The sequence below is a fragment of the Syngnathoides biaculeatus genome, chromosome 20, assembly GCF_019802595.1.
Source record: "Syngnathoides biaculeatus isolate LvHL_M chromosome 20, ASM1980259v1, whole genome shotgun sequence".
NCBI lineage: Eukaryota > Metazoa > Chordata > Actinopteri > Syngnathiformes > Syngnathidae > Syngnathoides > Syngnathoides biaculeatus.
Window position 1 is genome coordinate 5,112,472 of NC_084659.1, and position 16,624 is coordinate 5,129,095.

General features: G+C 58.6%; 3 protein-coding genes across 8 annotated transcripts; 1 reads left to right on the forward strand and 2 right to left on the reverse strand.

Moving 5' to 3' along the window:
- Positions 1 to 76: 76 nt before the first annotated feature.
- Positions 77 to 4,673, forward strand: nup50 (nucleoporin 50). Of its 3 annotated transcripts, XM_061806360.1 has the most exons (10): positions 80 to 430; positions 1,355 to 1,468; positions 1,648 to 1,992; positions 2,345 to 2,418; positions 2,497 to 2,580; positions 2,652 to 2,850; positions 2,933 to 3,304; positions 3,718 to 3,799; positions 3,882 to 4,000; positions 4,072 to 4,673. In XM_061806360.1, the coding sequence occupies exons 4-10, from the start codon at positions 2,350 to 2,352 to the stop codon at positions 4,269 to 4,271; spliced, it is 1,125 nt and encodes a 374-aa protein (XP_061662344.1). In that variant the 5' UTR covers positions 80 to 430; positions 1,355 to 1,468; positions 1,648 to 1,992; positions 2,345 to 2,349; the 3' UTR covers positions 4,272 to 4,673. The 3 variants fall into 3 exon arrangements, with proteins under 3 accessions (XP_061662346.1, XP_061662344.1, XP_061662345.1); XM_061806361.1 differs by lacking the exon at positions 1,355 to 1,468; XM_061806362.1 differs by lacking the exons at positions 1,355 to 1,468; positions 1,648 to 1,992 and having other exon boundaries at positions 77 to 430.
- On the reverse strand, positions 4,654 to 8,268 carry kiaa0930. Of its 2 annotated transcripts, XM_061806356.1 has the most exons (10): positions 7,260 to 8,268; positions 6,937 to 7,085; positions 6,752 to 6,856; positions 6,568 to 6,645; positions 6,397 to 6,498; positions 6,143 to 6,283; positions 5,901 to 6,080; positions 5,652 to 5,811; positions 5,438 to 5,593; positions 4,795 to 4,981 (listed from the first exon to the last, which is right to left on the reverse strand). In XM_061806356.1, the coding sequence occupies exons 1-10, from the start codon at positions 7,378 to 7,380 to the stop codon at positions 4,941 to 4,943; spliced, it is 1,233 nt and encodes a 410-aa protein (XP_061662340.1). In that variant the 5' UTR covers positions 7,381 to 8,268; the 3' UTR covers positions 4,795 to 4,940. The 2 variants fall into 2 exon arrangements, with proteins under 2 accessions (XP_061662339.1, XP_061662340.1); XM_061806355.1 differs by having other exon boundaries at positions 4,654 to 4,981; positions 6,568 to 6,856.
- Positions 8,269 to 8,404: 136 nt separating this feature from the next.
- Positions 8,405 to 15,911, reverse strand: fbxo7 (F-box protein 7). 3 transcript variants are annotated; one of them, XM_061806351.1, is made up of 13 exons: positions 15,774 to 15,911; positions 14,135 to 14,365; positions 13,876 to 14,027; positions 13,716 to 13,770; positions 12,073 to 12,195; positions 11,616 to 11,814; positions 10,940 to 11,143; positions 10,557 to 10,701; positions 10,408 to 10,491; positions 10,244 to 10,339; positions 9,605 to 9,781; positions 9,501 to 9,535; positions 8,405 to 9,411 (listed from the first exon to the last, which is right to left on the reverse strand). In XM_061806351.1, exons 1-13 carry the CDS (start codon positions 15,902 to 15,904, stop codon positions 9,112 to 9,114), a joined length of 1,932 nt encoding a protein of 643 aa, XP_061662335.1. In that variant the 5' UTR covers positions 15,905 to 15,911; the 3' UTR covers positions 8,405 to 9,111. The 3 variants fall into 3 exon arrangements, with proteins under 3 accessions (XP_061662335.1, XP_061662336.1, XP_061662338.1); XM_061806352.1 differs by lacking the exons at positions 13,716 to 13,770; positions 13,876 to 14,027; positions 14,135 to 14,365; positions 15,774 to 15,911 and adding an exon at positions 12,495 to 13,248; XM_061806354.1 differs by lacking the exons at positions 13,716 to 13,770; positions 13,876 to 14,027; positions 14,135 to 14,365; positions 15,774 to 15,911 and adding an exon at positions 12,453 to 13,248.
- Between the last annotated feature and the right edge of the window lie 713 nt (positions 15,912 to 16,624).

Below are 16,624 nucleotides of genomic sequence, written 5' to 3' on the forward strand. Positions count from 1 at the left end.
CCCGAAGCGCAACGAATGGCTTGTTTACAAATGGCGAACGTCAAGTGTCACGCGGCGCATTCGGGGCCTTTTTTTTCTTCTCCCGACTGACGCCAAAGGGAACAAACGAAAACACACTTCAGTTTGGATGGAGATGGACTTGAGATGGGGATTACCGGGGACATTATTACGTAGCACTTTTCTTTGACCAGGTCACAACATTCAACTCAGAAGTGGTGAAAAGTCAAGAAGTAGGCAGAAAAGTCCACTTGAGAGTTCAAACGGTGGAAACTGTTTCAAGTGAAAATACAGAGACAGAAGTTACTTGGGAAAGTATATTCTTGGTCTTCTTGCAAGTGACAGAAGTTGGAACATTTCAAGTTTTGAACAAAAAAGCAGGTGCACCGTTCGTAGCGAAGCCAGTTAGTGAAAGCATCGTTAACTCGTCGAAGTAAGTACACGAGTAAGTCGTAAGCAAGTCAACGAGTGGAAATAAAAGTAGATTGCTACGAGTACGCTTGAGTAATTTGGTTCAGGTCTTGCTGTGTTGCGGAAAAGTAGTTGTCATGAAAACAGAAAATAGTTGCGTGGTTCGTAATACTTTGTGTGTGGGTTTTTTGTTGTGTTTTTGTGTGTGTCTCAAAATGATTTCAGTCTGTTGTCGCGTCAACTACCGCAGACAAATTCCTTGCGTGTTTTTGACATACTTGATTGGCAAATCGGGATGAATACGTTTCTGAAGTCAAAGGAGGTTCGTTGAAGCCCGCAGTTATACTGGTGCAAGTAAGTGCACAAGTATCAAATGTGAAAATAGGAAAAGGATGAAGCCGTCAAAATAGCCGCACTCTCTCTTTCAAGGGCCTTGGGTCAAGATGGGAAAATAGTACAGGAAATGTTCTCCCGCAAGTACTCTTGCGAAAGCGTCGCGTTACTCGCGCAAACCTTCGTCCGGGACCTTCCCTTCCATTCCATCCCGAGCCGCTTATCCTCATGAGGGTCCCGGGAGCGCCGGCTAACTTCGGGCGACACCCTGAACTGGTCGACACAGGAAGAAGTTTGTTGGCGTGTCCAGTCAAAGTAGTCGCATCAAGTCAAGATCGAGAGGAAAAAATGGAAATGATTTCTGGAATCGTTTCAATTCGGACGAGTCCTCATATCGCGCAACTGTGAGAGCCCTCGATCGAGGTCAGGCTGACCCCCTCGCCACCTCCACTGAGCCCACCGACCAGGCTGCGATTGCTCAGAGGGCCCAGTGCCGGGCTTCGGGCGTCCAGCACCGGGAGGGACGACTGCTGAGGCCGATGGGGCCCATGTCGAATTGTCAAACGCTGGCAGCGACTTTTGACATTGTTGATCTTTTGGGTCTTGTTTTTAGACGACACCCGCGATAGGGTCCCGGCGCTCTCGCCACACTTGTGAGGATAATCGCCTCAGATCATCACGGATGGACGGAGGTTGTGGGCACCCAACTGCCACAAGATGGCGCCAGGTAAACAGCTCCAAACCAGCACGCTCAAGGATGACTTTTCAAAAGTGTCCGAATGCTTGAATGAAGCGTCAGCGAGGGCAGACTTGCTGACCTTGTTCACTGCTTCCGGCGACTTTCGCGTCCAGGAAGGATAAAAGTTGAGCAAATGGAATGAATGCTTTCCTCCTTCCGGGCATCAGATTGGTGGCGCCAGCAACTGGACACGAGGCAGGACGTTCCGGTCCTCTCCACTCACCAAACTGCAGAATTGATGGTCAACCCAGGAACGCAACAAACAACATCCGCGACGTTTCTTTCGTCTTCGGTCGCCGGCAGCAAGACTCCAAATCCCAGAGTGCCCCTGGCGCCGCGCACGCGCACGCGCACGGGAGCGCCCGGCCACCCTCATGCGGATGCGTCGCTGCTACGTGAAATGGCGGCTTCGGATCGACTCGTTTAAGTCACCCGAGTCCTCCTCGCGCCGAACCTCACGCGGACCTCTTCGTCCTTCTCGGGCACACTTTGGACTTCTGGCGACACGCAAGGTACAACAAAGTTGCTCCGGTGAGGGAGGAGATGGACGTCCCATGCTAACGCTAGCGGAGCCGGGGGGAGAGGGGGGGGGGTGCTCAGCAGGACTTTAGCTGCTCTACCGCCACCGGACGACAACTCAAACGTTGCAATTTTTTCGTTGTTTTTTTTTAAAAAACTCGCCCTACGCCCTCACTCGACCTTCCGTCTCGTCACGTGACTTGTAGCCCATTGAGCGTCCTTGGCTTTTGATTTGTATGAACGTCCTGAAATGTATTCGGGTCGCTGTTTGCTTCCATCCCTCGTTCCGTGACCTCTTGACCTGTGTGCCACGGCGCACGCGTGGTGTTCATTTGTGTGGCGCAGGTGCGATGGCGAAGCGGAACGCGGACAAAGAGCTGACGGACCGCAACTGGGACCAGGAGGAGGAGGGAGAAGAGGTGACGTCACAACCGCCCGCCAGACTTTGCACGGACCCCGCCGTGGCTCTGACGCGCCGCTTTTCTCTTTCTCTCTAGGCCGGAACCTTCTCGGTGGCCACGGAAGACGTGATGAAAAAACGCGCCATCAAGAAGGCCAAGCGGCGGAACGTCGGCCCGGAGGTAAAAAAAAAAAACCGGACGACGAGGTCGCCGCCGCGGTGATCTCACCGACTTATCTTACCGTGTTTTAGGGGGAGCCCGGCGGGGCCTTCAGAGGGTTCAAGGGCTTCTCGGCGAGCGCCCCCTCCGCGCCGACGCCCTTCTCCGCCTTCGGCAACGGCGCCGGGTTCAAGGGCTTGAGCTCTCTGACCAACGGGAGCGGCGGCGCCTTCCTCGCGCTCTCCTTCGCCGACGCGTCGTCCTCGGCGTCTCCGGCCGCGAGCGCGGCGGGTGGGTCACCGCTGACGTCGCGGCGCGCTTTGGAAACATCTGGAAAGCAACGGTCGACATTTTCTCCGGGACGTTTCCTCAGGGGCGGCGTTCAACGGCTCGGCCGGCAAGGAGTACGGACGGCAGCTGACGGCGCTCAACTGCTCCGTCCGCGACTGGATCAGCAAACACGTGGACGACAACCCGCTGTGCGACCTGCAACCCATCTTCCGCGACTACGAGCGCCACCTGGCTAGCATCGAGCGGCAGTACGGCGCGGCGGCATCGGGCGCGCAGGACCGCAAAGCCCGCCCCTCGCTTCCTGCCTCTCCGTCCTCGTTTTCTTTCAAGGGCGAGAACGAGGAGTCGCCCGCTGCCACGTTCGACCCGGGTCAGAAGACGGCCACGCCCGCCTTTTCCTTGTTTGGAGGCGCCTCGCGGCCCCCCGCCGAGACGGACCGCGCCGGGCCTTCAGGTACGCCGGCGGGACATGGACGGTCGCCCTCTGCCCTGAACGCGACGTGACTCGCCTCAACCTGTCCCGTCGGACGGAGTTCCGACATCGGGGATGGCCACAAATAGCCCATCTTGATGCGGCCGGCATCTGCGTGGAATTCAATCCTTTTTTTTTAGGCCTCTTTTTTCCTAAGCATTTGACTTTTTTTGCTCAAATTTCTCTCGTTTTCTTTTGAGGTGGCGTCTTGTTCTTTCTTTCGGAACAGTTTTCAGCCACGGTAGTGTAAACAGGCCACAGAATAGAAATTGAAAGGTGGCGTTCTCAACAAAGTGCCTCATGACCGCAAAAGTGTTCGATTCCGCGTGAATTTGGCCCCATTTTGCTTCCGCTTTTTCTGACCGGTCAACGTTTCCTCACTTTGGTTTGCGCAGAGGCGAACGAGGACGACGCGTACGAGCCGCCCGAACCCGACGTGAAGGAGGTCAAAGAAGACGACGCCTTCTACTCCAAGAGGTACGCCACCCCCCCCCCACCCCACGCGCTCGACAGCGTCGGACCGCCGGCGCCGCTAACGTTCGCCCCTCGTGTGTGCCAGGTGCAAACTTTTCTACAAGAAGGACGGCGAGTTCAAGGAGAAAGGCGTGGGCACGCTGCACCTCAAAGAGACGGCCGGCGGCAAAACGCAGATGATCGTCAGGGCGGACACCAACCTGGGTAAGGCCGCCGCCCTTCCGGGCGAGGAGCCGGTCGCCGCGGTAACGTGCGCGCTCCCTCGTCCGCGGCAGGAAACATCCTCCTCAACGTGCTGCTGCCCGCCGGCGTGCCGTGCTCGCGGGTGGGCAAGAACAACGTGATGGTGGTGTGCGTGCCCAACCCGCCCGTGGACGACAAGAACCCGGGCACCCCCGTGCCCCTCCTCATCCGCGTCAAGACCGCCGACGACGCCGACCAGCTGCACCGGACTCTGGAGGAGAAGCGAGGCTGAACGCCGGCCCGTCTTGAGCTGCGACATTCCCTCCGACTTTTCTTTTGCTTTCACTCTTATTTTGGCGGGGCGCGTGTGCCGGGTTGGGGTTTCCTGCTGAGCTGAACCACAAGGAGGGACTTTGGGGTTCTCCTTTCCTCCGTCACGGACTCTGAAAGACAGACTTTTTTTTTTTTTTTTTTTTTTTGTCGTCGTTGTTGTTGTAGTCCCCCCCCCCCCCCCCGGTGCCCTTGGCACCGCGCCCCAGACGCCTGTCGGGAAGAACGCAAACAAGAACTTTGTCAATCTCGTTTATTCTGTCGCGAGCGCCGAACGGACGACGTGAAGTGTATCAAAATCGAGCCGAGCCGTGTCACGTTTGTTCCCGCTTCAAGAAAAACTATTAAAAAAGTCCAAATGTCAGCACTGCACTTCCTGTTTGGCCCAAATCAACACCCCAAGTTTTTTTCTTCCCTTTTGGCGTTAAGCGTCCGATCGCCGCGGCGGGAGTGACGTCTCGTTGGCTTTCGCTCAGCTGCGTTGATGTCGGAGACCGGCGCCAGGAGGTGAAGAAGAAGAGGACCAACGCCAAGAGGAGGGAGGCACTTGTCGGACGGCCGGTCCGGTCGTCGGCCCCGAGGGGGCGCTGCTGCGCACAAGCAGGACGGACAGATGCAGAGCGGCTCGTCGCTACGTCATCAAGATGGGCTTCTGGCGCACCTCCAAGATGTCTGGGGGGGGGGGCAGAAAACATGGACCGCGTGTCGAGATGCGTTTTCAAAACAAGAGAATCGCAACGAAGGTTGGGAAAACAAAAATGGCCTTTGCAAAATTAACATGAGAAACTATCACCATTTTTCCATGAAAATGCAAACATAGACGCTCTCGTTTCAAATTAGAAATTTGTAAAATATGAAAAATTGTCACCCGTCCTGTAAATGTGCCTGGTCTTAACTGTTGGTCGCACTCACTTAAGGTTGGGATTTTTCAGCACTTTTTAAGAAATTTGACTGAAAACACTGAAGATTTTTTGGAAATTGAATCTTTTGATATAATCACAACCGTGTGAATTGCGGCTTCCTGTCGTCAACTGCGACGTCACTTCTTGCCAGAAGTCAGGAAGGAGCAAAGGATTCCGCGCGGGGACTCGAACGGTCGGCTCGTTCCCGACTCCTCGAAAAGCTTACCGGCGGTGATGCGGTGCAGAGGCAGCGTGACGTAGGTGAGGTGCGAGAAAAGCAGGAAGTAGTCGTCGGCCCGGTTCAGTTTCAGCCACGACCCCACCAGCGAGCGACCCGTCCCCGACAGCGAGCGCGAGCGCAGGTTGGTGGCGGCGTGGAGGTCTGGAACACGCGCGCGTCAGCCATTTGACCCCGCCCCCGCCCACTTTCGGCGTTTTACCTTGGTCGTCGTCTTCCCGAAAGAACTCTTCGCTGTCGTTGGCCGAGTGCGACTTCTTCATCTCGGCCATCTTGTGGCGGGGAACCTTGCGACGCAGCGACGGCGAGAAGAACGACGGGCGGTTGCGCTCGGGCGTCGGCGGCGTGCTGAACGACGTCACCTGAACGCCGCATCAAAAAAAAAAAAAAAAAAAAAATCAAACGGGGGCGAGACGTCGCGAGCGAAGCGGCGGCGGCGGCCGGCGCTCACCCTCTCGTGCGGCGGCGTGCGGTCGTCGTCCCGGTCGCCGTCCGCTCCGTCCGGCACCCTGCTGACGGCCATCTCGGCGTGACCTTTGCCCTGCGGCCCCTTCATACGCACAAACTCCAAGCCGCTGAACTTGTAGAAGCCAAAGGACATCCGCTGCGCCATTTTGGCCGCCACGCTGACCTGCGGGCGTCGGGGAGGTCAAACGACGCGAGCGAGCGAGCGAGCGAGGTTGGCGGTCTCACCCGGTTGTCGTAGACCTTCCTGAGCGCCTCGTAGCGAATGGAACCCTGGAAGATGACGCCCTGGAAGGCGTTGGACTTGTCGCTGGCCACCAGCTCCACGCACACCATCTCTCCCTCGCCCACCGTCATGTCCCGGAACACCTGTGCCATTTGGGGGGGGGGGGCACGAGCGACGTCACGGAGGTGGGTGGAACCTGTCCCCCCCAAGTCGGACAGAGCTCACGCCCCACACGATGACCCGAGAGCGGTCTCACCTCCTCGAAGTTGTCGATCATGAAAAAGATGTTGGGGTAGCTCATCTTGGACTCCTCCCCTTTGCTGTCCATGGCGTGTTTGCTGGGAGACGCAAAGACTTCCTGCGCCCCACAACGAGCGGCGTGAGCGCTCGGCACGAACGGCGAGGTTCGTCCGGCGTCGGGCCTCACCTGACATTTCTTCTTGTGGACGTGAATGTCGCCGGCGTCCGATCGCGTGCACACGGCGCACGTCACCACGTAGTCCAGCTGCAACACGCACAGACGGACGCACACAATGGACGTCGCGCGCGCACGCACGCACGCACGCAGGTGAGGCGACGCGACGCGGGTCGTCGGTGCGAGCGAGCGCCACCTTCTGCAGGACGAGGTTGAGGTAGACGCTCTCCTCCCAGTCGATGTCGGGGTCTCCGAGGCCCGGAAGCTTCTTGGAGTCTCTCCTGTAAACTTCGACCTCCACCTGCGAGCGACGCGGATCCCGCTTTCGGACCGGTGAAGAACGGAACGCGAAACGTGCAACGCGGTCGGTCGGTCGGTCACCTTCTTGTCCTCGACGTTGTCCGCGCCCGCGTAGGCCAACTTCCTGCGGACGTAGAAGAGCATGTCGTCCTCCCGGGGGGCGCGCTTCTCCATGAAGTACGTGGAGAACATCCAGGTCCAGAACGCGATCCGGTCGTCCTTCAAACAACCTAAACGCACACACGCAGACACGCGACGCCCGCGACGCCGTTGAATTCCCTCCTTGCGTCGTGACGTCATCACGCTCGCTCGGCCTTGTCGCGCGCCCACGTGACTGCTCGACACCGTCCCGCCGATTTGAAAGAGCCCGAGTGATGGACGTGACGCAAGAAAGTGTGTCTGACCCAGGCCGCTGATCTCCTGGCGGACGTTGAGTCGGTTCCGTTCGTCGGCGATGGCCTTGAGCATCCGGCGCAGGGACGCGTCCAGGTCCGGGTCGTCGCTCGAGCCCGCTAGAGACGCCATGTCGCGCGTCCGCCGCCAGCGACCATGACAGGACGGCGGCGAGGCTGACGCCGAGGCTCGGGGTCCCGCGGCGGGTTCCGTCGTGCGGTTTGGGCTGGAACCGCCCCTCCGACTTCCTGTAACGGCAGGCTCTTAAAGGGACACGGTCCCGGTCCGTCCTCCAGACGGTGTGACGAACGCAAACTTCACCGGTTCCGGTCTCGATGACGGGATTCTTCCTCTCCGTCTCTGAAATCGGCGCTCGGCACTTTTTGTCCGTGTTGCCGCCGCGTGCCGTCCGGCAAACCGAACACACTTGCCAAGGGTTCGGTCACCGCCCGCCCCTCCGATGAAGCTTTCAACGCTAGCTTCGCGTTAGCACGCAGGCAGCGGCCTCATATTTCACGAACTTGAGTTCTCGCCTTACGACTGTCAACAATGGGGACGCGCCACCGCCACCGTTTGGCCAAGTTGCGACTTGGTGAGCTTCCTCGAGGGGGAGCCCTTCGATAGCGACGAGCTCCCAAACATTTCCGTCAACAAAAAGGGAACCGCGGACATGTTTCCCCGAGTCCAACGATTGCAAGCGGACACGGACGACGCCGGTGTTCCAAACCGAGCGCACTCTTTGTCCCGGCACTGGCGGTGACGTCATCGGCCGAGTCGGTGACGTCACGCGTCGTCGTCAACACGCTCGCGAATCCAAATTCACTTCAAAAACTAATTGCGGCCATTTCACAGTAGATGGAAGATGGATTCGAGGGTGACCGGGGGGAGGGACTCTTCCTGTGTGTCAAAAATGATTAAAATGATTTAGGAAAATGTTGGCATTTGGGGATTGATTTCAATTGTGTTCTCGCGCAAATGTCCTCCCGACTCGCTGGACAATGACCGCTTTCAAATCTGCCGAGTACGTTTTGGGTCAAAGTGCTGACTTCCTGTTTGATGAAATCAGGAGAAAACGGAAGTCCGTGTTGTCTTCCAACAGCTGAGAGGTTGCCATTTACCCCCCCCCCCCCCCGTCAATCAAAGTGTTCACAGCAAAAAATGTCAAACGTTTGCTTTAATGAAGTCAGCGCGGCAGCTCGCCCCAAATATTCAACACGCGCGCAGGAAATGGCGAAGGGCCCCCAAGCGGCACCGAATGAACACACCGCACCTCCCAAAAAGCGCAACGTTGGGCTTTCGCGTCAAATTTCCGATGAACCTCAAACGCACGGCAAGGAACTTGTCCGGACGGAATATGTCCGCACTTTTGCACGTCAAAATCCCAAACGTCACTCTTGCGCTACTTTTAAGCCGTCGATGGCCGGTCCCGATCCGTTTGGACTATTTCTTGAAAACATCAAATCGAAAAGTCCTTGACTACTAACCACCACCACCACCACCACCAAAAAAAAAAAAAAAAAGATTCACACGGCGTTTCCACCGATCGTCAATCAGTTCTTGGGCCAATCTGAAAAGGCAAACTCCCAAAATGGCGTCAAAGCACCACTTTGGTTGAAAAGGCAAACTTGCCCCGTCCCCATTTTCATGCTCGAGCCCAGCACTTTTGGTTAGCCCACCCCGGACCCCAAAACATCTTCATGGGAAATTTGCGGGTGTCGCCTTTTGTGCACGTTCGGTTCATCTGAAAATTTCACCGGAATGCCGAACAGCCCCAACTCTCAGCTCGTAGCATGTTTGTGTGCGGACCGCCCGGTCGCGAAGGCCCGTCGCCACGCCGGATCCGGACCGGGGCCCGGCCCCGGGTCAGATGAAGCCCCTGCGGACGTCGCCCGGCCTGACTCCGCCGGCCGGGGGTCGGGGGTCGCTGCGCCGGCGCCTCTCGCCGCGCAGGAGCGGGCCGACGGGGTCGTAGCGAGGCGCGGGCGGCGCTCCGTGCGGCGAGGCCGTCGGTCGCTGGTCGTAGCCTCCGCCGATGATGCCGGGGACGGGCGGGTAGGGGGCGGGGACCGGGCCGAAGACGGGGCGGTGGATGAAAGGGGGGAGGGAGCACGGACGCTCCACGCAGCCTCGCTTGTGGCGGAACTTGTAGAAACTCTTGTAAAGCTGCACAAGCGCACGCACGCACGCACGACACACACACACACGTCACGCTGGCGTCGGCCCATTTTCAACGTGCGTGCGAGCGAGCTGACCTCCTTCCAGTTGGTCTCTCCTTGCCATTTGTGATCTAAACAACAACAAAGGCCTCACATCAGCACGCGGTCAAGGTCACCCAGAGGTCACGTGCGCCACTGACCGCTGAAGTCTCGGCGCACCAGATGCCTCCAGAGCGCGGCGTCGGCGGCGGCGGCGTTGAGGCGTCGACACACGGCCGACGCGCGCACCACGGAGACGACGTCCAGCAGGCGCAACACCACGAGGAGCAACTCCGGAGGCAACGCCGACAGGCCGAACGCCGCCGGCAGGCGCAACGCTGCGCGACGACAAAAAGTCAACGCTCACGCGCACGTTCGCCGAAGCGCAAAGGCGCCACCGACTAAAACAACAAAACCTGCAGAAACTTTTGACCGAGAACGGCTCTTTTACTCCCCCGCCAGGAGGAGCAGCACGACGTCAACTGAACTGAGGTGAAAAATGTTTGGTTCCATTGCAGTACGGAAATTGTTGACATTTGAACCCTTCCCAAGAGGAAGTATCATTTGAGATTCGAGTCACGGTCACGGAGCAAATTCACTCGTACGCTGCCAGCAAGTCGTCCCAATAGCGTCCAGTCCACAATCAAAAGACGACGGCGAAAAAGCTCTCAAACTTGGAGCCTTGGCCGCTTCCTCTCACAGTTTAATCGAGCAGCGTCCCCCTCGCCATTAGCGCGCTTTTAGCTCCGTGCGCGGCCGGGCTGAACCTCAGAGGAGTCGCAAATAGCCGGCGGCGTTACCTTCCCGCGTGGCGGCGATCAGCGGGTACACCAGCTGGTCCTTGAAGACTCGCGACAGTCGACTGAGACTGCTGAAGGCGGACGCCGCGCTCGCTCCTGGAAGACAACGCCGGGTGAGAAAGGACGCCGCAAATACAACAGTCCGTCACCCGGGAGACGCTGACCCGGCCACGCCTCCGTCACGAAGCCGCCGGGGTCCACGCAGACTTTGGCCACCATGCTGGCGCTGTCGGCCACCTGCAGGATGGCTGCAAGCCACGTGATGAAGATGAGGGGGAGGCCTTCGTCACCAGGAAGGGGAAGGTCAGCTCACCTTCGATGACGAGCACGGGGCTCATGGGCACCGCCACCACCGTGACCACGCCCCTTTCGCAAAGCGCGTGAGCGTACTGAAGTCTGTAGGCGCCGCCGGACGACCGCCATCCGGTCGGCATCTCGCCGGGCTTCGCCTCGGCGTCCTGAAGGTGCCGCAAGGGGGGAAAGAAGTCACAAGAAAAGGAGGAGGTCGGCTGCAAACAAGTGGGGTGAAAAAGCACGGGCCCTAAGATTGGCCCTTGAGGGATACCGCCAATATTGATCACCTGCACTGCCAGTCAGGGGAACAGACGCGGCAAAACATCAAAGCAGATGAACGCCGCCGCGGGGCAGCCTCACAACAACAACAACAACAACAACAACAAAAAAGCGCTACCCGACCTGCGGCGTGAATCCGGTCTCCAGCATGAGGAGGTGGGCGGCCACCACGATGGCGTCAGCGGGGCAGGTTACGTGGGCGGCGCGGTACAGCAGCTCCAGCGAGCGCGGCGCCTGACCTTTGCCGGCCTCGCCGCAGAGCATGGGCTCCCAGGCGAGGGTCGGCGGCGTCCGACGTTCCCACGCGGGGGGGGCGGGGCGACACGGCTGCGGAGGACAACCCACGCGGTGACATTTAACAGCGACGGCACCGACCTTCCGGCTGCCCCTCTGCGACCTCCGCACTCGTTGCGGGTCACGTAACGAGTACGACGGCGGGGGTGCTGCTCCGTCTTAAGCGAGACCGGTCGATTCCCCCGCGGGAAACGCGTCGGATTAAGTGTCATTTTTGACAGCGGACACCCGATTGATTCATCAGGAGAGCACGAAGCCGACGACGGTCGAGGGAAAAATCAGGCCGACTTTCTGTGACTTCCAAAGTCAGCCGCAGAAGTTCAACGTCGGTGTCACAAAAGTTACTCCCGAAGAACGCCGGCCGCGCGAGGACAAACGAGGACGGGCCCCTTTTGCTGTCCGACGGGCTTTTTTCCCCCCTCCGTTTTAGAGGTCGACTCGAAAGAAAATGCACGGAAGGACTTCACGTAAAGAGCCAGCGCTTGAGCCAGGGGCGGGCACTCACCGGGCCGGAGGTCGCGCCGCCGGTCGAGGGGTCGGCGGGGAGCCGGCCGGCGGCGTCCCCCGGGGGAGCGTCGTCGTCGTCGTCGGGAAGCAGGACGCGGATGAGGTCTCCCGGGACGACGCCGCACGATGACAACTTCTGACCCGTGTCAGCGAGGAGCTCGGTGCCGTTGAGAGAAAGGCCAAAGGTCACATCGGGACTGAGGGCAAATGCAAAACGTGTTGAAGAAGTGCACATTTCTCAAGCGCTCATGCTAATGCGGTGGGTCCGTGACGTCAGCGGTCGTTTGGCCGCGCGTGTGACGTCACGCCGCGTGTGGACTTTGGCTGAGCGCAACTTCCGGCGTGCTCCAAAGTCCTTCGTCACTTTTGTCAAAGAGCGACTCGGAGGTTCTCGAGTAGCCCAACACGCCTCGATGACGTGGCCAAAGGCCAACCCGAAACCGCGCACACGGCACCTGAATCCGCGTCCGGGCAGCAGGACGTCTCGGATGTGCTCCGTGAGCTCCTCCAGGGTCGATTCCGGGCCCACGACGTCCACTTTGCTGGTGTGCCTGCAGATGCGAACTCGCAACTTCATCCTGCTCGGAAGAGAAAAACAAAAGTAGCTCGTCTCTCCTTTGCTGAGTCATTTCTGAGCGTCACAAGTTGAAACTGGGAGCTGAGACGAGCAGGCTCGTTGCCTTTCTTGTGTGGTGGAATTGGACCCATGTGAACAGAACCACGAACACACAGACGGGCAAAAGGCCAAAACAAAGTAGCTTTGCTCTTGTGTTCGCGCGAACCTTTCCCAATTGAAGCTAACACCCGCAGCTAAGCTAACGTTGGTTAAATGAACCTGGATGTCGAAGATTGCCCCCCCCCCCAAAAAAAAATGAACCTGGTTGTCGATGATTGCCCCAAACAGTTTGCCGCTGCCGTGTCTTCGTCCTCCGTCAAGCGGCGCTATCAGCACAATAACATCCTCTTTTCAGAATAAAAGACCAAGGAAGTGTGCTTTAAGGAAGCTTGGCAGTCGAGCTTCAACTTTGGACAGACAGCTCATCGTCGTCTGTCCTTTCAGTCGACGAAGCCCCGTGTCACTGCAACTCATTTTTAACTTGTCCTTCCTCCTCGTCCTCCTCCTCGTCCTCGTCCTCCTCCCTATATTTTTGCGACACATTACACTATACCTCATGGATGCACGTTCTCGATTTCCTGGCAGCCGTCACATAAAGCTGACGAATAAGACTTCTTATTCAAACCGCAGTGGTCCAAACTTTTATCTCGGAACTTTGCTTGCGCTGCCGGATTTTTTAATCTTTTATTTTGAAGGGCAGCCGCCACGTTGGACTCGGCGTTGAACTACATCTACGGCGTGCGGCCTGGACCAAATGACGTCCGGGACGTGACTTTTTTTTCTCGGTCAAAAAGCACAGTTCGCACGGATACCGCGGTCGGTTTGTACATCACGACCCCAATAATGAGATCGTCGCGTGATTTTTACGGACGTTACACGCGAAGAAGACGCAAAGCGCACTGTGCGCGTTGTGCGGAATAAAAGCTCGGGGCTTCCCGTAGCACCGGTCGATTGCCACTCGGTGCGACTCCGACGCAACGACCCACTCATCCGTTCGGACTTGAAAAGTGCACCGTCACCATGAGTAGAAATTATAACGACGAGTTGCAATATTTGGACAAGATTGACACAAACTGCTGGAGAATTAAAAAGGGGTTTGTTCCCAACATGAAGGTAAGCTAACCTTAACGTGGCTAGTCGGCAAGCTAGTGCGTTAGCCTCAGCGTACTTGGTTGTCGTCTGCAGGATTGCGATCACAAACAAACGTCTTACCGATATCGGCCTTGCTAATTATTTGGTTATAACTAGGTTATTACTAACTCGGATCAGTGCACCATGTTTCAGCTGATTTCAACAAACGATTCTGACACGTGGATGTGGGTGGGGGTGGGGGGTGGGGGGTGTTTCAGGTGGAAGGAATCTTCTACGTTAACGACCCTCTCGAAAAGTTGATGTTCGAGGAGCTGCGGAACGCATGCCGAGGAGGAGGTGAAGTCGCTGTTTGCCTTCTGGAAGCATCTGTGTGTGTGTGTGTGTTTGCACCTTTGAGAATCGTCGTCATCGTCGTCGCATTCCTCAGGTGTGGGCGGCTTCCTCCCTGCCATGAAACAGATCGGGAACGTGGCGGCTCTGCCCGGGATCGTCCACGTGAGTTCGCGCCGCGCAAGTGTATCGGAAGGAAAGATCCCGTTTTCCAACTCACGTGCCCGACGGAACCTCGGCGACCGGTTTCCCCGCAGAGATCCATCGGCCTCCCCGACGTCCACTCCGGGTACGGGTTCGCCATCGGCAACATGGCGGCCTTCGACATGAACGACCCGGACGCGGTGGTGTCTCCGGGTGAGCCGCGCCGGACTGGAACGTTTGGGGAAAAGGACAAAACAAAACAAAAAACTAAAGGACGGGCGACAGGCGGCGTGGGCTTCGACATCAACTGCGGCGTCCGCCTGCTGAGGACCAACCTGGACGAGCGAGACGTGCAGCCCGTCAAGGAGCAGCTGGCGCAGTCGCTCTTCGACCACATCCCCGTGGGCGTCGGTTCCAAGGGCGTCATCCCCATGGGGGCCAAGTAAGGAGCCGGTGGGGGGGTCCCGCGCCGCCCCTTCCCGCGCTGAACGCCGCCCGCCTGCGCGCAGGGACCTGGAGGAGGCGCTGGAAATGGGCGTGGACTGGTCGCTGAGGGAGGGCTACGCCTGGGCAGAGGACAAGGAGCACTGCGAGGAGTACGGCAGGATGCTGCAGGCCGACCCCGCCAAAGTCTCGTCCAAGGCCAAGAAGAGGGGCCTCCCCCAGGTCGGGCTCCTCGTCCCACGCGGGGGGTTTTTTTTTTTCTTTCTTTTTAAATATAAACACCCTCCCGGTTTCAGCTGGGCACGCTGGGAGCGGGAAACCACTACGCCGAGATCCAGGCGGTGGACGAGATCTACGACGACTACGCCGCCAAGAAGATGGGCCTGGACCGCAAGGGTCAGGTGTGCGTCATGATCCACAGCGGCAGCCGAGGCCTCGGACATCAGGTGGCCACAGGTCAATTCCGAGCCGTCTCCGAAAGTACTTTGGAGGCGTGCGGCGTTTTGACGCTGCCCGCGCCGCCGGCCCCCCAACAGACGCGCTGGTCGCCATGGAGAAGGCGATGAAGCGCGACAAGATCGCGGTGAACGACCGGCAGCTGGCGTGCGCCCGCATCGCGTCGCCCGAGGGGCAGGACTACCTGAAGGGGATGGCGGCGGCCGGGAATTACGCCTGGGTCAACCGCTCGTCCATGACCTTCCTCAGCAGACAGGTGAGACCGCGACGCCGAGGGGGTCGGGGGGGGGTTCGCCCTTGTGATCGCCCCCCCCCCCCCCCGCTTCAGGCCTTCTCCAAAGTGTTCGACAGCACGCCGGACGACTTGGACATGCACGTCATCTACGACGTGTCGCACAACATCGCCAAGGTGGAGGAGCACACGGTGGACGGGCGCCAGCGCACCCTGCTGGTGCACCGCAAAGGCTCCACGCGGGCCTTCCCCCCGCACCACCCGCTCATCCCCGTCGACTACCAGGTCAGGCGCCCGCTCGGTGGGCCACCTTTCTGTTGGGGGCCGTGGGCGTGGCGACAAAACAAACGCACCGTTTTGCCTCCTCTCCGTTCGCTTTGGGCCAATCCCAGCGTCAGGCGTCGTCTCTCCAAACGTTTTGGACGAAGGAGCGACAGTCAACTTTCAAATTCACGTGTTCAAATATTAATTGTGTAATCTTGAGGGGATTTTTTTTCTCAATCGTTTTGTGGTTTGTCTTTTTTCATTTGTCCCAATTGTGGTCGAAAATGGCGAGCTTGAAAAGAAATCAAACCCAAAGACAAAAGTAGAGACTTGGCGCTGGGATTTGGGGGCACACGCGCCGGTCATCCCATTCGCGCACCTGACCGGTTTCTTCCCGCTCCTCCGCAGTTGACGGGCCAGCCGGTTCTGATCGGGGGAACCATGGGCACCTGCAGCTACGTCCTGACCGGCACCGAGCGAGGCATGACCCGAACCTTCGGGACCACCTGCCACGGAGCGGTAGGCGCCTCCGACTCGGGGTTGGCTCCGAAAACCGCTTCGAGCGTCACCGCGCTTACCTACCGCCGGCTCCGCAGGGTCGTGCTCTGTCCCGGGCCAAGTCTCGCCGCAATCTGGACTTCCAGGACGTGCTGGACCAGCTGGCCGACAAAGGCATCGCCATCCGGGTGGCCTCCCCGAAACTGGTCATGGAAGAGGTCGGGGGGGGGGGGGGGGCGCCCTTCGAGCCTTTCGTGCCGCGTTCGCCCCACCTTGACTTTGGCCTCGTTTGCTTTCAGGCTCCCGAGTCGTACAAGAACGTGACGGACGTGGTGAACACGTGCCACGACGCCGGCATCAGCGCCAAGGCCGTCAAACTGCGGCCCATCGCCGTCATCAAAGGCTGATCTGTGAAAATGGCAAATGCGCTTTCAATAAACTTTTTTTTTCTTTTGTGTGTGCGAGAGAAGCCGTCGCGGTCCTCCTAACTAACTCGGCGACTTTCCCCACCGGTTCAATTAGCCGATAATGACCAACCAAGCAACCCAAATCCATTTGACCTCGAAATCAAAGCCATCAACGAATTGACTTCAATCAATCGATCAATACAAAGCCGCTAACTCCAATCGATGGAACGCAAAAAGGGGAACGAACAGACCCACCGAGGACCGAAACGCGAACCCAGGGAAGTTCGAGTCAACGGAAAACGGCAGTCGCCACGGCGACGCGACATCACAGAGGCACCCGAAGACGTCACAAAGGCCAAAGCGGCGCATTTTGGCCCTTGGCTGTCGGTGCCCCCGGCGAGGGCGCGAAGCAGACATGGGCGACGCGCTCCTCCCGATCGTACGGTCGCACCTGGCGCGCTTGGGGGCGGCCCAGCGGGTCCTGCTGACCGGCGGAACCGCCGACTCGGCCGCTCGCCTCCTGC

Excerpts from the sequence above, each read along its gene's own strand:
- nup50 (XM_061806362.1), top strand. The coding sequence starts at position 2,350 with ATGGCGAAGCGGAACGCGGACAAAGAGCTGACGGACCGCAACTGGGAC. Across the intron at positions 2,581-2,651 it reads GGCGGAACGTCGGCCCGGAG|GGGGAGCCCGGCGGGGCCTT; the intron begins GTAAAAAAAAAA and ends ACCGTGTTTTAG. Across the intron at positions 3,800-3,881 it reads GACGCCTTCTACTCCAAGAG|GTGCAAACTTTTCTACAAGA; the intron begins GTACGCCACCCC and ends CGTGTGTGCCAG.
- kiaa0930 (XM_061806355.1), bottom strand. The coding sequence starts at position 7,380 with ATGGCGTCTCTAGCGGGCTCGAGCGACGACCCGGACCTGGACGCGTCC. Across the intron at positions 7,086-7,259 it reads CCAGGAGATCAGCGGCCTGG|GTTGTTTGAAGGACGACCGG; the intron begins GTCAGACACACT and ends GTGTGCGTTTAG. Across the intron at positions 6,284-6,396 it reads TGATCGACAACTTCGAGGAG|GTGTTCCGGGACATGACGGT; the intron begins GTGAGACCGCTC and ends CAAATGGCACAG.
- fbxo7 (XM_061806351.1), bottom strand. The coding sequence starts at position 15,904 with ATGACCAGTTTCGGGGAGGCCACCCGGATGGCGATGCCTTTGTCGGCC. Across the intron at positions 13,771-13,875 it reads GCCGAGGTTCCGTCGGGCAC|GGAGGAAGCCGCCCACACCT; the intron begins GTGAGTTGGAAA and ends GTTTCATGGCAG. Across the intron at positions 10,340-10,407 it reads CGTGACGGAGGCGTGGCCGG|GAGCGAGCGCGGCGTCCGCC; the intron begins GTCAGCGTCTCC and ends GTTGTCTTCCAG.